Source organism: Xenopus laevis, chromosome 3S (genome assembly GCF_017654675.1).
Source record: "Xenopus laevis strain J_2021 chromosome 3S, Xenopus_laevis_v10.1, whole genome shotgun sequence".
Lineage (NCBI taxonomy): Eukaryota > Metazoa > Chordata > Amphibia > Anura > Pipidae > Xenopus > Xenopus laevis.
Window position 1 is genome coordinate 35,031,364 of NC_054376.1, and position 13,237 is coordinate 35,044,600.

At 41.3% G+C, this 13,237-nt stretch overlaps 1 protein-coding gene across 1 annotated transcript in view; it reads left to right on the top strand.

The window, feature by feature from the left end:
- Nucleotides 1–13,237, top strand: part of LOC108712783 (adhesion G protein-coupled receptor A2) — a 112,678-nt gene that overhangs the window by 79,096 nt on the left and 20,345 nt on the right. The window contains exons 3-8 of the mRNA XM_018255206.2: nt 3,369–3,440; nt 4,908–4,979; nt 7,847–7,918; nt 9,207–9,370; nt 9,547–9,760; nt 11,049–11,213. Coding sequence (XP_018110695.1) covers nt 3,369–3,440; nt 4,908–4,979; nt 7,847–7,918; nt 9,207–9,370; nt 9,547–9,760; nt 11,049–11,213 — 759 coding nt within the window. The remainder of the gene's footprint in view (nt 1–3,368; nt 3,441–4,907; nt 4,980–7,846; nt 7,919–9,206; nt 9,371–9,546; nt 9,761–11,048; nt 11,214–13,237) is intronic.

A 13,237-nucleotide genomic window follows, 5' to 3' on the forward strand; every position in this document is an offset into this window, starting at 1 on the left:
CTTCTCCACGGAATTATGTTTTTCTGTTGGCCTGCGGATAAGAACTGTACAACAGTGATGGATTTCCTATAAGCCTTCAATAAATTATAATTTTTTCTTTTGTCCAAAACACTACATTCTTTCTCAATTTGATCCCTAAGCATATGCATCCCATCAAAATATAAATCATCGGGTTAAGTAAAAAGACATGATGCCAGACAGAAGTTGCTCTTTTTTCCTCTTTGCCCTCGCTGACCAAGGAAAGTGGGTTTTGTCCCTTTTCTAACAATGTACAATACGGCTATTGTGGGGGCTGGCAACTCGCTGGGTAGATCACATCAATGAAGCCCTTTATTAATTGCCGACAATCATGGCATCTGCTGCTTTGATATTTCACTTTGTGCTTGTCTTTTTTACGCTGACCCTATGGAACTTTATGGTGCCTGAGAATTTGGATTTCTATTCAATGCTCAGGTCTCCCAGAGGAAGTGAAGACAATCACTGGCATAATATGGATGGTCACTTTACCCAGGGTGCCAAGCGGTAATTACACATCATGACTGTGGGAATCAACAGCAATGTGTCTATTTCAGTTTTCAGAATCATGCATTTTACCAGTGAGAGATAGGAGCCTCATGCATGTCACACAATTCACATTTTCTATAGACATCTCTGGCAGAATAGAGGTTAAAGGAGAAGGAAAGGCTAAAATGAAGTAAGCTTTATCAGAAAGGTCTATATAAATACACCAGTAAACCCTCAAAGTAACACTGAGTCCTCTGTCAAAAGAAACACAGCATTTCTTTCCTTTTATTGTGTACACTTGGGCTTCTGTATCAGACTTCCTGTTTTCAGCATAACCTCCAGGGCTAGGGCTTGAGCATGCTCAGTTTGCTCCTACCCCCTCTCCCCCCATCCCTGCTATAATCTGAGTTTAGAGCTGTAAGTGAGCAGGAAGTGAGGTCCCACCAAACTTATATGGCAGCTTCTATCCGAAGCAAACAGAGGCAGCGTCTAGAGCTGTTTACTCGGGTATGGTAAAGCATTCTGCAGAATAAATATAGTGTTTTAGCTTGCACTATTGTGGCTAATATGTTGGCAATAAACTGTCTTGGAGCTTTCCTTCACCTTTAAGCGGCTGTTGTTCTGACCCCCAGACTCTGATCTCTTTTTGCTTTATCTCTCGCAAGAGGCAAGAAGTCAGCACTGAAATATTCTCTCCTGGCCATGCACATGATTAATAGGGATGTAGCGAACTGTTCGCCGGCGAACTAGTTCGCGCGAACTTCGACTGTTCGCGTCCGCCGCAAGTTCGCGAACGTCGCGCTACGTTCGCCAATAGGCGTTCGCGTCAAAATCGTTCGACCATTCGACCATTCGGTCGCTAAAATCGAACGATTTTCGTTCGATTCGAACGAAAATCGTTCGATCGAACGATTAAAATCCTTCGATCGTTCGAAACGAACGATTTTCGGATGTTCGAAGTTCGCGAACAGTTCGCGAACTGTTCGCATTTTTTGCCGGTGTTCGCGAACGGCGTTCGCGAACACATACTCGGCGGTTCGCTACATCCCTAATGATTAATTCCCTCTTTTTATTGGCTCTACATATATCTCAACTTTCAACTGCAGCAAGAAAGAAAGGAACATCTTTTTTTTATTAAATGCAGAGAAATAGGTTCAACTCCTTGACAAGTAGAGGGAAGGAGTGGTCCTACTTTAAGGATCCCCAAACTTTTTTACCCGTGAGCAACATTCGGATGTAAAAAGAGTTTGGGAGCAACACAAGCATGAAAAAGTCTCTGGGGTGCCAAATAAGGGCTGTGATTGGCTATTTTGTAGACCCTATGTGGACTTGCAGCCTACGGGAGGCTCTGTTTGGCAGTACACCTGGTATTTATGCAACCTAAAATTGCCTCCAAGCTTGGAATTCAAAAATAAGCACCTGCTTTGAGGCCACTGGGGGCAACATCAAAGGGGTTGGTGAGCAACATGTGGCTCACAGGCTACTGGTTGGGGACTACTGCTATATCTTGTTAACAGTGCACATCATCATATTAAACCCCATTAGTTTTCTATATAGCTCACAGGATCAAAGATCACAAGGAAGGATGTATAGGGTCAAGAAAGGCATTCAGCTTTGCAGGGAGAACAGTGCTAAAGGGTCCTGGATTCTCTGGTCAAATGCTGAGCACAGAGCAACAACCTATTGCTACAAATTACTTAAACATAATAAAGTGTAGAAGAGGTAAGGGAGGGCCCCGTTCAATAGAGCTAACAGTCTAAAAGGAGAATGGGGGTTTGATGGCTTGCCCTGGTCTATCTTCCACCAGAGTACCACAGTGAACTTTGAAATTGTACCAAATTTGTGCAAATATTGTTATTATTAAAGCATTTAATTTAAAAATTAAAATGGGTCAAAATGGCACGTAGGCTGCACATTTGTATTTTTGCCTTGGAAGATATTGTAGAAAAAACCTGCAGTCCCATCTTGCTTTCGGGAGATGACACATAAGGGGTCATATACAAAGACACTGGGAATAAGGGATGGAAAATCATGCCCCTTAGTGCTCATTTAAAGGGTTTCTTCAACTTTTAGTATGATGTAAAGTAGTGATCCCCAACCAGTAGCTCGTGAGCAACATGTTGCTCTCCCACCTCTTGGATGTTGCTCCCAGTGGACTCAAAACAGGAGCTTATTTTTGAATTCCAGGCTTGAAAGCATTTATTTGCATTGAAACTAAGTATAGTGCCAAGTAGAGCCTCCTGTAGGCTGCCAGTCCACATAGCGGCTACCAAATAACCAATCACAGCCCTTATTTGGCACCCCAAGGGAATTTATCATGCTTGTGTTGCTCCCAAACTCTTTTTAAATCTGAAAAAAGATTGGGGACCCCTGATGTAGAGAGTGATATTCTGAGCAAATTTATTTATTAACTTTTTTAATTCAGCAGCAATCCAGTTTGCAATTTTAGCATTCTGGTTGCTAAGATCCAAATCACCCTAGCAACCATGCATTGGTTTGAATAAGAGACTGGAATATGAATAGGGAAGGGCCTAGAATAATGAAAACAATCATGAGAGTTTGCATGGTGCCTTTTTATGCAAAGCTCTTATTTAGAACTTCTATAGAATGGGGAAAATACTTTTACTGTTGTATGAAATCCCAACTACTGTAAGTTTTTAAAAGATCTAAAAAGGGCCAAATGACTGAGCATTTGCCAGCCAATCTGCAGCTTATATATATGCCTGGCAACATTCGTGAGCAATGGGAACCAGATGGATAATTCTGAGCGAGTGCCTACATTGTTCCTGTTATTGATGAGGGCTGTCTGAGAACAGTTCAAAGAATTTGTTTTATTTCTTATTTCTCCTCTGCTTTCATATCAGGGACCTGAAGAATAACCTGATCAGTAGGCTGGAACCTGGCGCTTTCCTGGGGCTCTCGGAGTTAAAGCGGCTGTAAGTGAAACTAGCATGAATCATTTGTTCATCACTATTCCTGAGTTACTTTCTCCGTACCTTTTAATAGCCTACTACAACTTTTATTTTTTAAAGGGGACCTGTCACCCAGACATAAAAAGCTGTATAATAAAAGTCCTTTTCAAATTAAACATGAAATCCAAATTCTTTTTTTTATTACAGCATTCATAGCTGTTGTAAATGCAATTAAAAATCTTAACTCTCAATCAACTTTCGCCTGCCCCTCCTCTATGCCTTAGACATAGAGGCAGGGCAGGCAATTACTTTCACTTTCCATTCAGCACTTCCTAGATGTCACTGCTCTCCCCACACTCCCCCAGTTTTGTGTAGCCAGGGCATGGGGATGGACATCAGTTCCCCCATTCTGGTGCACAAACAAGATTCTGCGATGATACAAGGCTTGTCTTAATAACAGTGTCCACAAAATGGCTCCTGCCTGCTTGTTATAATTATGAATTCCCAGACTGAAGGAAACGAGATTCAAATAATTTATATAGTGTAATTAAAGTTCATTTCGCTCGACTACATTGATAAAATAAGATTTAGAATCATTTTTTCGGGTCTCCTTTAACTGGTTATTTTTCTTTATGCTATTTTGAGTATATATTTATATATATATATATCTCCATACAAACTATAGTAGAGCCCAGTCCCAATCCATGACTTAATCCACTCTGTGGACAAATTATTTAAAATAACAAAAAAGTCCAGGCTACTTATATGCATGAAACAAAAAAGATTTTACCAAACAAATATGCAATGTTTCAAAGCTCCCACTTCGAGTGTTGCATCATTAGTTCAACTAGTGACATCATATACTATTTAAAGACATAAGTAATAGACACACCCCCTTTCAATGGAATATACTTAGGTTCATATTAAAGTTCAACATAATATTTGATAATATTTGACCAATAAATGGTTCAGTCTAAACAGCATGTATCTCACAATTGTATAACGATATACATTATCGTTATACGTTAATGGTCAAAAAAAGGTTATTAACTTTTGGAGTGTGTCATATTAATAATCCCAAAGCCACCCCTCCCAGTACAAAGTAATTTCTCTAAATAAAGGCATACAGATCATACTCTGTATTGAGTTCCTTCGTTGCAATGTCTGTAAGGTGTGAATCCGAAACTTCTCCCTCTTTTGGAGTTGGAAGAGTCTGTTGCCCCTCCGTCGCTTTATGTGACACCAGAAGGAACTGGACAGAGTTCCTTTGCTGCATTATTGGACTAGGCAATAGTTTATCTGTGCTGTTACTAAACAGGCAAATACCAGGCAAGAAAGTGAAATTATAAAAACAAATCTGCCGAGAAAGTTGCAAATACTTTAGAGCTAATATAGCATTTAGTACCTTGTGGATATTATATCTGTCTGAGCCACTGCCAGTGGGGCTTATCGCTATAAGATCTAATACATTTTTATTTTTCTCCCCTTTAGAGACTTATCCAACAACAGAATTGGTTGTGTAACAGCCACTGCTTTTCAGGGCCTGAGCAGCCTAAATCGCCTGTAAGTACAATCTAATTTCTTTCTGATTCCTCTGTATTCATAGTTTATGCACCGAATGAGGAGCCTTAACTGGTTACACTAAGGGCATGTGTTCATTGTCCGTTTTATCCACCACATTTTATACAGTAGACCAAAACACCTGAGATCTTCCTCCACTGACCCTGTAAGCATCAGTGCTTGGTGGCCCTAGATCTGATCATGCTCATTTAGATGATTCTTCCAGGGGCCAATGGAGGGAGAGTGCGTTGGTCTAATAAAGATAAGACAATTTTTTCTTACAGTGGTAAGCTTGAGCTTTTGACTTTTTACTCTTTCAGAGATTGGGCATCAAAATTTACACAGCCTTTATTGCTTGCCTAAGTTGAAAGGTTACTCGCGTTCAGAAGATGTATATTTGTAGGGGGTCAAAATGGAGAAAGGCTTGCTTATTTCCCATGAAGAAAAACACCTGTGGAATGGAGAAAGAATTCTGATGAATATTGCTGTTGGCATTCTTTAATAATTTCCTGCGCCAGCATTGTCTTCTTATTGCTCTCCAGCAGTCAGCCATAATGATGGAGCACTCTTAAAGCCAATGGGTTCAGTTTATAAAACTAGTATCAGCTAGATGGTGTGCATTTGAGGTAGAATATCAGACCAAGGAACATGTTATATCTTGGGACCAATTCCAGATATACTAATTTAGCTGCAACAAAGTTGAATATCTCGCTTTGACCTTTGCATTGTAATGGCATCCTATGCAATTAGCCATTGCCGTCTCTAGGTTGTCTTTATTAAGCACAAAGTCTAGAAACTTTTCTGAATCCAAAATGTGAAAAAAGGTATTTATTTTGGCAGACTCTTCATCCAGCGCTTAGAATAAACCCTCTTATTTCACCAACCACATGGCACAGAACGTATACCCACTCCCTAAAGACTACCTGCTATTAAAATGCCAGCACTCCTCTAACACTTCTTTGGCCATAAAATTATCTGACTAAGCAGTTGCTGGACTGGGTTCTATTTTGGGACAATGAAATTAAGTTCTTTTTTTATTTTGCATCTTGAAGTTGCTGTACTATTTGTGGAAGAGTCAAGTCTCCCCCGCACACCACTATGTGACAGCTCTTCATTCCCAGCCAGAGAAGAGTTATAAAGTCTAAGCCTGAATTATAGCTTATTATTCCAGTATACATAAGAATTTCTACTAACACAAGCAGAGCAGGCTGATCCATTGCCATTTTGTGGTATCATCAGGCAGAATGCTGCCAAGTTAGACTTGGCCCATCTCGACTCATGTCAAACACCTTGATTTATTTGTTTTCTAATTTCTCTGTAGTTCATCTGTCTTGAAGGACCTTTTTTCTACAAATTTCTTTTCTTTTTTTGTCATTTTTTTCATTCAAGGAGGCTCCTCGTGAACATCTATAAAACCATTGCTCTGTGTAGGAAAAGCAGGTTGTCTCATAAAAGAGCCCAGCAATAAGTCTTTCAACTGAGCTTTTTGGAACCATGTTTTTTCTCAAGTAGAAATTCGTTTATAGTAGACCCCTAACTGGAAAGGGAGAGGACGATGGAAACCTATGTGCTGTGCATTTGAAAAGTCAATTCAGTTCTAAAATGGTTTTTGACCATTAAATGCCAGTAGTCCTTTGTTCTGCAAGTTGGTATAATTTCCGGCGATCAGCATGAACGTAATACGCGCACCCTTTAGTCACAACTGTGTGTAACAACCTCATTGTCAGGAACCTTGCAGACGCACAGGAGAACACTGCGGGTTTCGGTGTTCACCGACGCCCTTTTGGGGCCCGGGGCTTTATGCTGCGGAATCCAACAAGGAAGTGCGTAGCAAAAACCGTAAGCGAGTTACCGGCAGGGATGAAGTGAAGACGTAGTTGAAGTCGGGCAAAAAGGTTCCAGGCAGGCGGCAGAAATCGTAGTCAGAGTCAGGCAAAAAAGTAAAACAAAACAGGAATTCAATAACAAAGAACGCTTCGGCAGGATCAGAAAAACTGGAACAAGCTCGGGCATTAACATAATGGTGGACTGGCCTTTTAAGCAGTCTTTGGCGGCAAAAATTCAAATTTGACGCATACTGATGACATCATGACGCCTGTGACTTGACACAGGCATCAAGACGCTTGCCGTGGATGCCAGCGTCACTAGAAATTGAATCTGGAAGCGCGCGCATGCGGGCCATCATTTTAGGAGAGACGCGCCGGCAGGTAAGAAGCCGGGGAAATCTCCCGGCACGTCTTACACTGTGCTTCAGTAATTGATGTAGGCCAATGTGGGAACCAAAGAGCCACCACCTGGTTAGGAGGTGATGGTAGCCTCAGGGTTCCTCTGTGTCAGTAAACACAACTGTTCAGAACAACTACATACAACACATGATGATGCAAATGAATAATTTTGTTTGTGCAACTGACTGTATTCAAGCTCAACTCCACAGTTTTAACATGATACATGCACATGACCTTTAAAATGTAGATGGAACATTGACCACTAATTTCCTATGTTAAGCCTTTAGAGTTCAAGCTCATTACAAGGTTCAAGCACATTCCTAATGTCAGGACTGAATAAAAGACCAGGTCACTGTTTCCAGTCCTTCACTGTGTGCCCTTCTAACTGTTGTTTAAATCTAAATCCCATTCAAACCCATGTTTATTAAATACACATTTCCCAGTAAAACGCTTATAATTTAACTATGTAGTTATGTAATTGCGGAAAAGAGAAATGCTTACTCTAAAATGCCATTATGTCACCTCTACATCAGTTGTAAGTATAGATGCACAGAGCTTTCTGGTTTGGTCATAAATCGCATTGCTATCCTGTACTAAAGCATAATTGCACTGGTTATATTCATAAACATTTTTTGTGTTTCATAGGTCACTTTCAGAAAATATCTTCTCAACTTTGAATTCTGGGGTGTTTGATGAAGTGCCTTCTTTGAAAGTTGTGTAAGTCTAACAAGTGTCTATCATCATCATCATCATCATCATCAAACAGTCTCTCATGATAGTCACACATAGTACTTAGGGTGTTTTCTCCAGTAAGATCCAGCTGGAGGCCTGCATGACCCTCCAGTAGATTTTTATGGTCTACCATGCATGCCCAAAATCTCAACTGACCACTTTGTGCAACATCATTGTTTTGTAGTACTCTGACCACAAAACATGTTAAAGTGATACTGACACTAAAAACAAATCTTCAAAATATTAATGTACGTTAAAAGTTACCTAGAGGTCATGTAGACCGCTTTTTACTGATAGGTCTCCCTTTGTAAGCAGGGCAGCCATCAGGGGGGACAGGGGGGAGAGTTGTAGGGGGCCCCAATGGTAAAGGGGGCCGGCCACGCCACACTTACTTGATTAGTCGGGCCCCCCATCTTTCTGAAAGCTGCTGACTTTGGGAAGGCATGGACGTTTAAGGGGCCCTGGCCACCAATTTTCTCATAATGTGGGGGGGGCCTGGCCACCAATTTTTTTTTCTCCTGTGGGGTCCTAGCCACCAATATTTTTTGATGGGGGGGCCCTGGCCACAAATGTTTTTTTATGGGGGGCCCTGACCACCAATATCTTTTAATTTTTTATTAACATGTGGGAACTCTAGCCACCAATATTTTTTTTGTTTTTTTACTGTGTGGTGGGGGGCGGACCTGTGGGGTGGGTGGACCTGTAGGTGGGGCTTGCGGTGGGTGCAGCCCAGGAGGCCCAGGAAATTTTGTCGTATGGGGCCCTGCGATTTCTGATGGCGGTCCTGTTTGTAAGTAATTGTTACTTGAAATCCCTAAACCTGACTGTTTTGCCATCCAGACTGTCGCCTATCAGTTTTTGCAGACTATTGCTTCACAAATATGGCAGCCCCCTCACAGAAGTACACGTGGGATCAAACAGGCAATGTAAAAGTGTGGGGCAAATACTTTCATGGCAAAATTATAAATAGCATACAAAGGCAATGCTATTCTAGATGCATAAAAGGTTTAATTTCTGGTGTCAGCATCTCTTTAAAGCAGGGATCATTGGCCCACATCACACAACATCTTGAACGGTACTGCAATATAGTAAGGTAGCAATGTATTCTAGTTCTGAACTCTTCGAAGGGGGCATGTTGCTTTAACTACAGTGCGGTGTTCACTGTGATATTGAGAAATAAAGCATAATAGGAAGGCAGTGAGAGTGAACAAACCATGTGGTTTCGAAGGCCATATCTTAGGATACTGATTGACTTGTACACTTGATCTCCCAGGGACTTCTCCACTGAACATCTCACCTGTGACTGCCACCTGCAATGGATTGCATCATGGGCCAAGAATGGCACTGCTCAAATTTCAGACAGGACTGTGTGTGCTTATCCAAGTGCCCTTAAAAATCGACCACTAAGGAATCTAAGAGAAAACCAGCTGACTTGCGGTAATTTATCCAACTTAATCTGACAATGGGGAAAAGAAGGATGATCTGTTTCATTCAAGATTTATAATCAAGGAACAGTGATGTGAACACTGTACATTTTCTGAATGTCTCAATGGCAGGTTGATATTGCTCAATAATGGAGCTCTAATATGTTCTTGTTTTCTCTCTGCTCACAGAAGGGACGCCTGAGCTTCACACCCACCAGCTTATCCCGTCCTTACGGCAAGTCGTGTTCCAAGGGGATCGTTTGCCCATCCAGTGCACTGCGAGTTATTTGGGCAACAGAAGCCAAATCATCTGGTACCACAATGGGAAACAGGTGGAAGAGGACAAGGAGATGGGCATCATATTTGAGGAGACCATTATTCATGACTGTACTTTTATGACCAGGTACCAAAAGGTTGAAATATTAAATACATTTAATACATAGACAAAAGTTTTTTTTTTTTTTAAGGAGGTTTAATACTGGAACCAGTGCCCCAGCTGTGGTTTTCTGATGCCTATGAGCCTGCTGTAAGGGCTTACATGTGAACTTCTGGCAAATGGTATACATTTTTGATGTAAACTTTGAGGCAAGGCTCATGGTTTTGAGGCTTACTTGCAAATCTGGTGAAGCACAAGTGGATTGCTTGAGGCCCCCCAAAGGCAGTGCTAGCCATGCAAAGGTAGCAGTCCTCCGGGTAATGTGTGCTGTTTCAGACTAGGGACTAAATATGTTATTAGGTTCCTTTAAATACACTCCATTTCCATATATTTCTGTTGTCTCTCAAATACAATTATAACATACGAAGCTTGACAGCTTGGCCTAACATTATCAGGCTGTTTTACGTCCATGCGGAATCCTTGTCTGTAAGATGATGAAGTGGTGGCCACTCCCTGGACACTGTATTATGTACAGGGCCATATGAAACGCAGGGGTACGCATCATGTAAACTTTTCTCAGCTCTGGAATCAGGAAACGCAATTTATGAGTGGGTTATACGAGCACAGGGAGACCAGAAATGTCTTGTTTACATTTATTGTCTTAGTTTAAATTTAGCAAATGGTTCTTGTATTACAGTCCTGCATCCTGCTGACTCCAGCGCTGATAAACTGTTTATTCCTAGCTGGCAATACAGCCATTTCCTCTCAGCGTGAAGGCACATCCTGTGCGTTGAGGTTCTCATGTTGGATGTAAAGTTCCACTGCCAATATGCTCCCCCCAAGCCCTAGCAAGCGATGGCTGCACAGAATCACCGACCCACCTAGTCTGTGCATGTTTCATTGTTGTGATGAAAACAAAACAACCTCAGAACATAAACATGTGTCACACTGAATCATTGGGTGGTTGCATACTGTAGATAAATCTTATGGTGGAGCAGGTTTTTTAGGGCTGATGTACATTTAATTTTCTTGGTGCATCTTTTGGCACTCCTACACTGTCTCTAAGCAGGACATTTCCACTGCTTAGCATCTCTTCATCATTCTTACACTCTCTATGCAGAACATTCTTCCCTACCAAGCATGTCTTCTCCAATGTCCAACTGTATCTAAGAAGGACATTGTTCCCTACCATCCACCTCTTCTCCACTCCTACGTTTCAATGTTTTGCTTATTGGCATTAGTATTTGAATAATTACCACCCACAGACTGCTATATCAACTTTCCAACTACTGATCAACGTCCCTTTTAATTTTAGCGAGCTGCTACTCTCCAACATATTGCTGTCAGCCAATGGAGAATGGGAATGCATGGTATCAACTGAGCAGGGGAATATCAGCAAGAAGGTGGAGCTGGTGGTTCTGGAGACCTCTGCATCATACTGCCCAGCTGAGAGGGTGTCCAACAACAGAGGAGACTTCAGGTAGTCCTGTACCCTTAACCATATATACACAGATCTAAAAGGCACACATTTAATTTTATCAGAACGAAGTAGTTATAAACTGTAAATTGTATTTGTCATAGGCCTGTTTTGGATTGGTGCTGTATGATAGGTAAAAAATAAACCAACTTCAGAATGTGGCATTTCTTCACTTCAGTGTGACTTTGCACCATCTTTAATAATTCTAATGTAACTAATTAGCATCATGAATAGTGATGGGCGAATTTGACCCATTTCAATTCCCTAAAAATGTGAAAAAAGTCCATGGGCGACAAATTGCGCAAAATAATTTTGACGTGCAACAAATTTTTTTCACCTATAACTTTCTATGAGCATCATTTTCGTGGCAAAACTTGGCGAAAACATTTCGCTCATTGCTAAAGGTTATGTTTGTTTCTGTTCAAGTCAGCCTATTCAAGTGACCTTATTCTTAACTGTTCTACAGCCAAGGAAGATCTGTGGGGATGACTATATTTCCTCGAGCTTTTAGATTGTGCGGGGAAGCTCCCAAATTGTGTATTAGCTGATTCTTTAATGGGAAGGAAATAGATGAAAATAATATATAACTTTATTTCAATCTGTCCCAGCATTTCTAAATTGAAGACCATCTCCTTTAGAGTCCATTTCAGGTTCAAATTTTTAGATAATTCACATAATCTATAATTCCTTATTCTCTGAACAGTATCTTGTACTTGATCCAAACTAACATATAATGAATCTGTATTAGAGGCAAAACAATCCTATTGGGTTTACCGAATCGGAGTTAATGTTAAATAGACAATGTATGCACAAAATAAAGGCATTGTACCAGGATTAGACTAATGTTCTAGTTCTCCAAATGGTAGATTTAGTACTGCTGGCGACTAATCTCCCCAAATCTGCCCCAAGTTGCCTCACGAGGAAACTTCTGACGACTTTGAAAATCTGAAGCGATTTGTATGCCATCCCGCTGGCAATCTGTATTCTTGCCGACAGGAAGGCATTTCAATGAGATTAGTCACACGCAGTAGAGAAGATTTGTCGCTGGGTGACTAATCTACCCATCTGATACAACTCTTACAGAGGAATTCAGGGATGGAAGTCCAGAGGTAAGGAGCAGCAAGACAGAAAAATCTGAGATGAGAGGTGGCAGTAGATGTGGATTGTGTGAAAAGAAGGTGGCTCTGAGAGGAGCGGAGGAGCATACAGTGAGACAAGTGAGGAAAGTAGTGAGGGTAGTGAGGGGCAGAGGATTGAGGGACTTTGAATGTTAGGAGAAGGATTTTATAGGCTATCCTTTGCTAGCAGCCATGCTATTGGTTTTAATTGAAGTTGAGCAGGAAGTTGAAGGTGGCAGTCTCAGAGGCCCCCTCCAGACCTCCTAACTCCCGCCCCCGTCGCACAAAAGAAGTGCTGCACCAATGTAATGGTGTAAGAAAGAGAAGGACTAGGCTTAGGCAGGAAAACCATGAGCTCAGTTTTGGCTAAATTGAGCTTGAGTTGGTTAATCCAGTAGGAAAAAGCTAATAGTTTGCAATCTGCATCTGAAAGCCAGTGGTTAATGAAGGGGTAGAGTATCTAGAAAGAAAACCAGGATGCAGCTCAATCAAGTGAATGAAGAATTTGTATTAGAACAGAATGGTCAACAATAACAAAAGCAGAAGATAAGTCCAGGAGAATGAGAATAAAGTAGTGTCCTTTGGCCTTAGCACTCTGGAGATCATTTGCAACTCTACATCATGCCCTAGGACATCACTGACTTCTTTGAATGACATAATAATTGCAGTATTTACTGTAAATTCCCTCAACACGTGGTTTGTTGGAGAACTGGCCCATCACATGGAAGAAGTTGGACAGCACTGAAAAGCATTTCAGTCCTGAGACTTCTCTCCCCTCAGCTCCAATGCAAATAGACTCAATGCACTTGGCACAAAAACAGTAAGAACTGTATGAAGAACATGGTGCAACGAGGTCTGATTTCCAGGCATTGCTCTGGAAAGTGTTCATGGACCCAGTGCAGTCAGGAA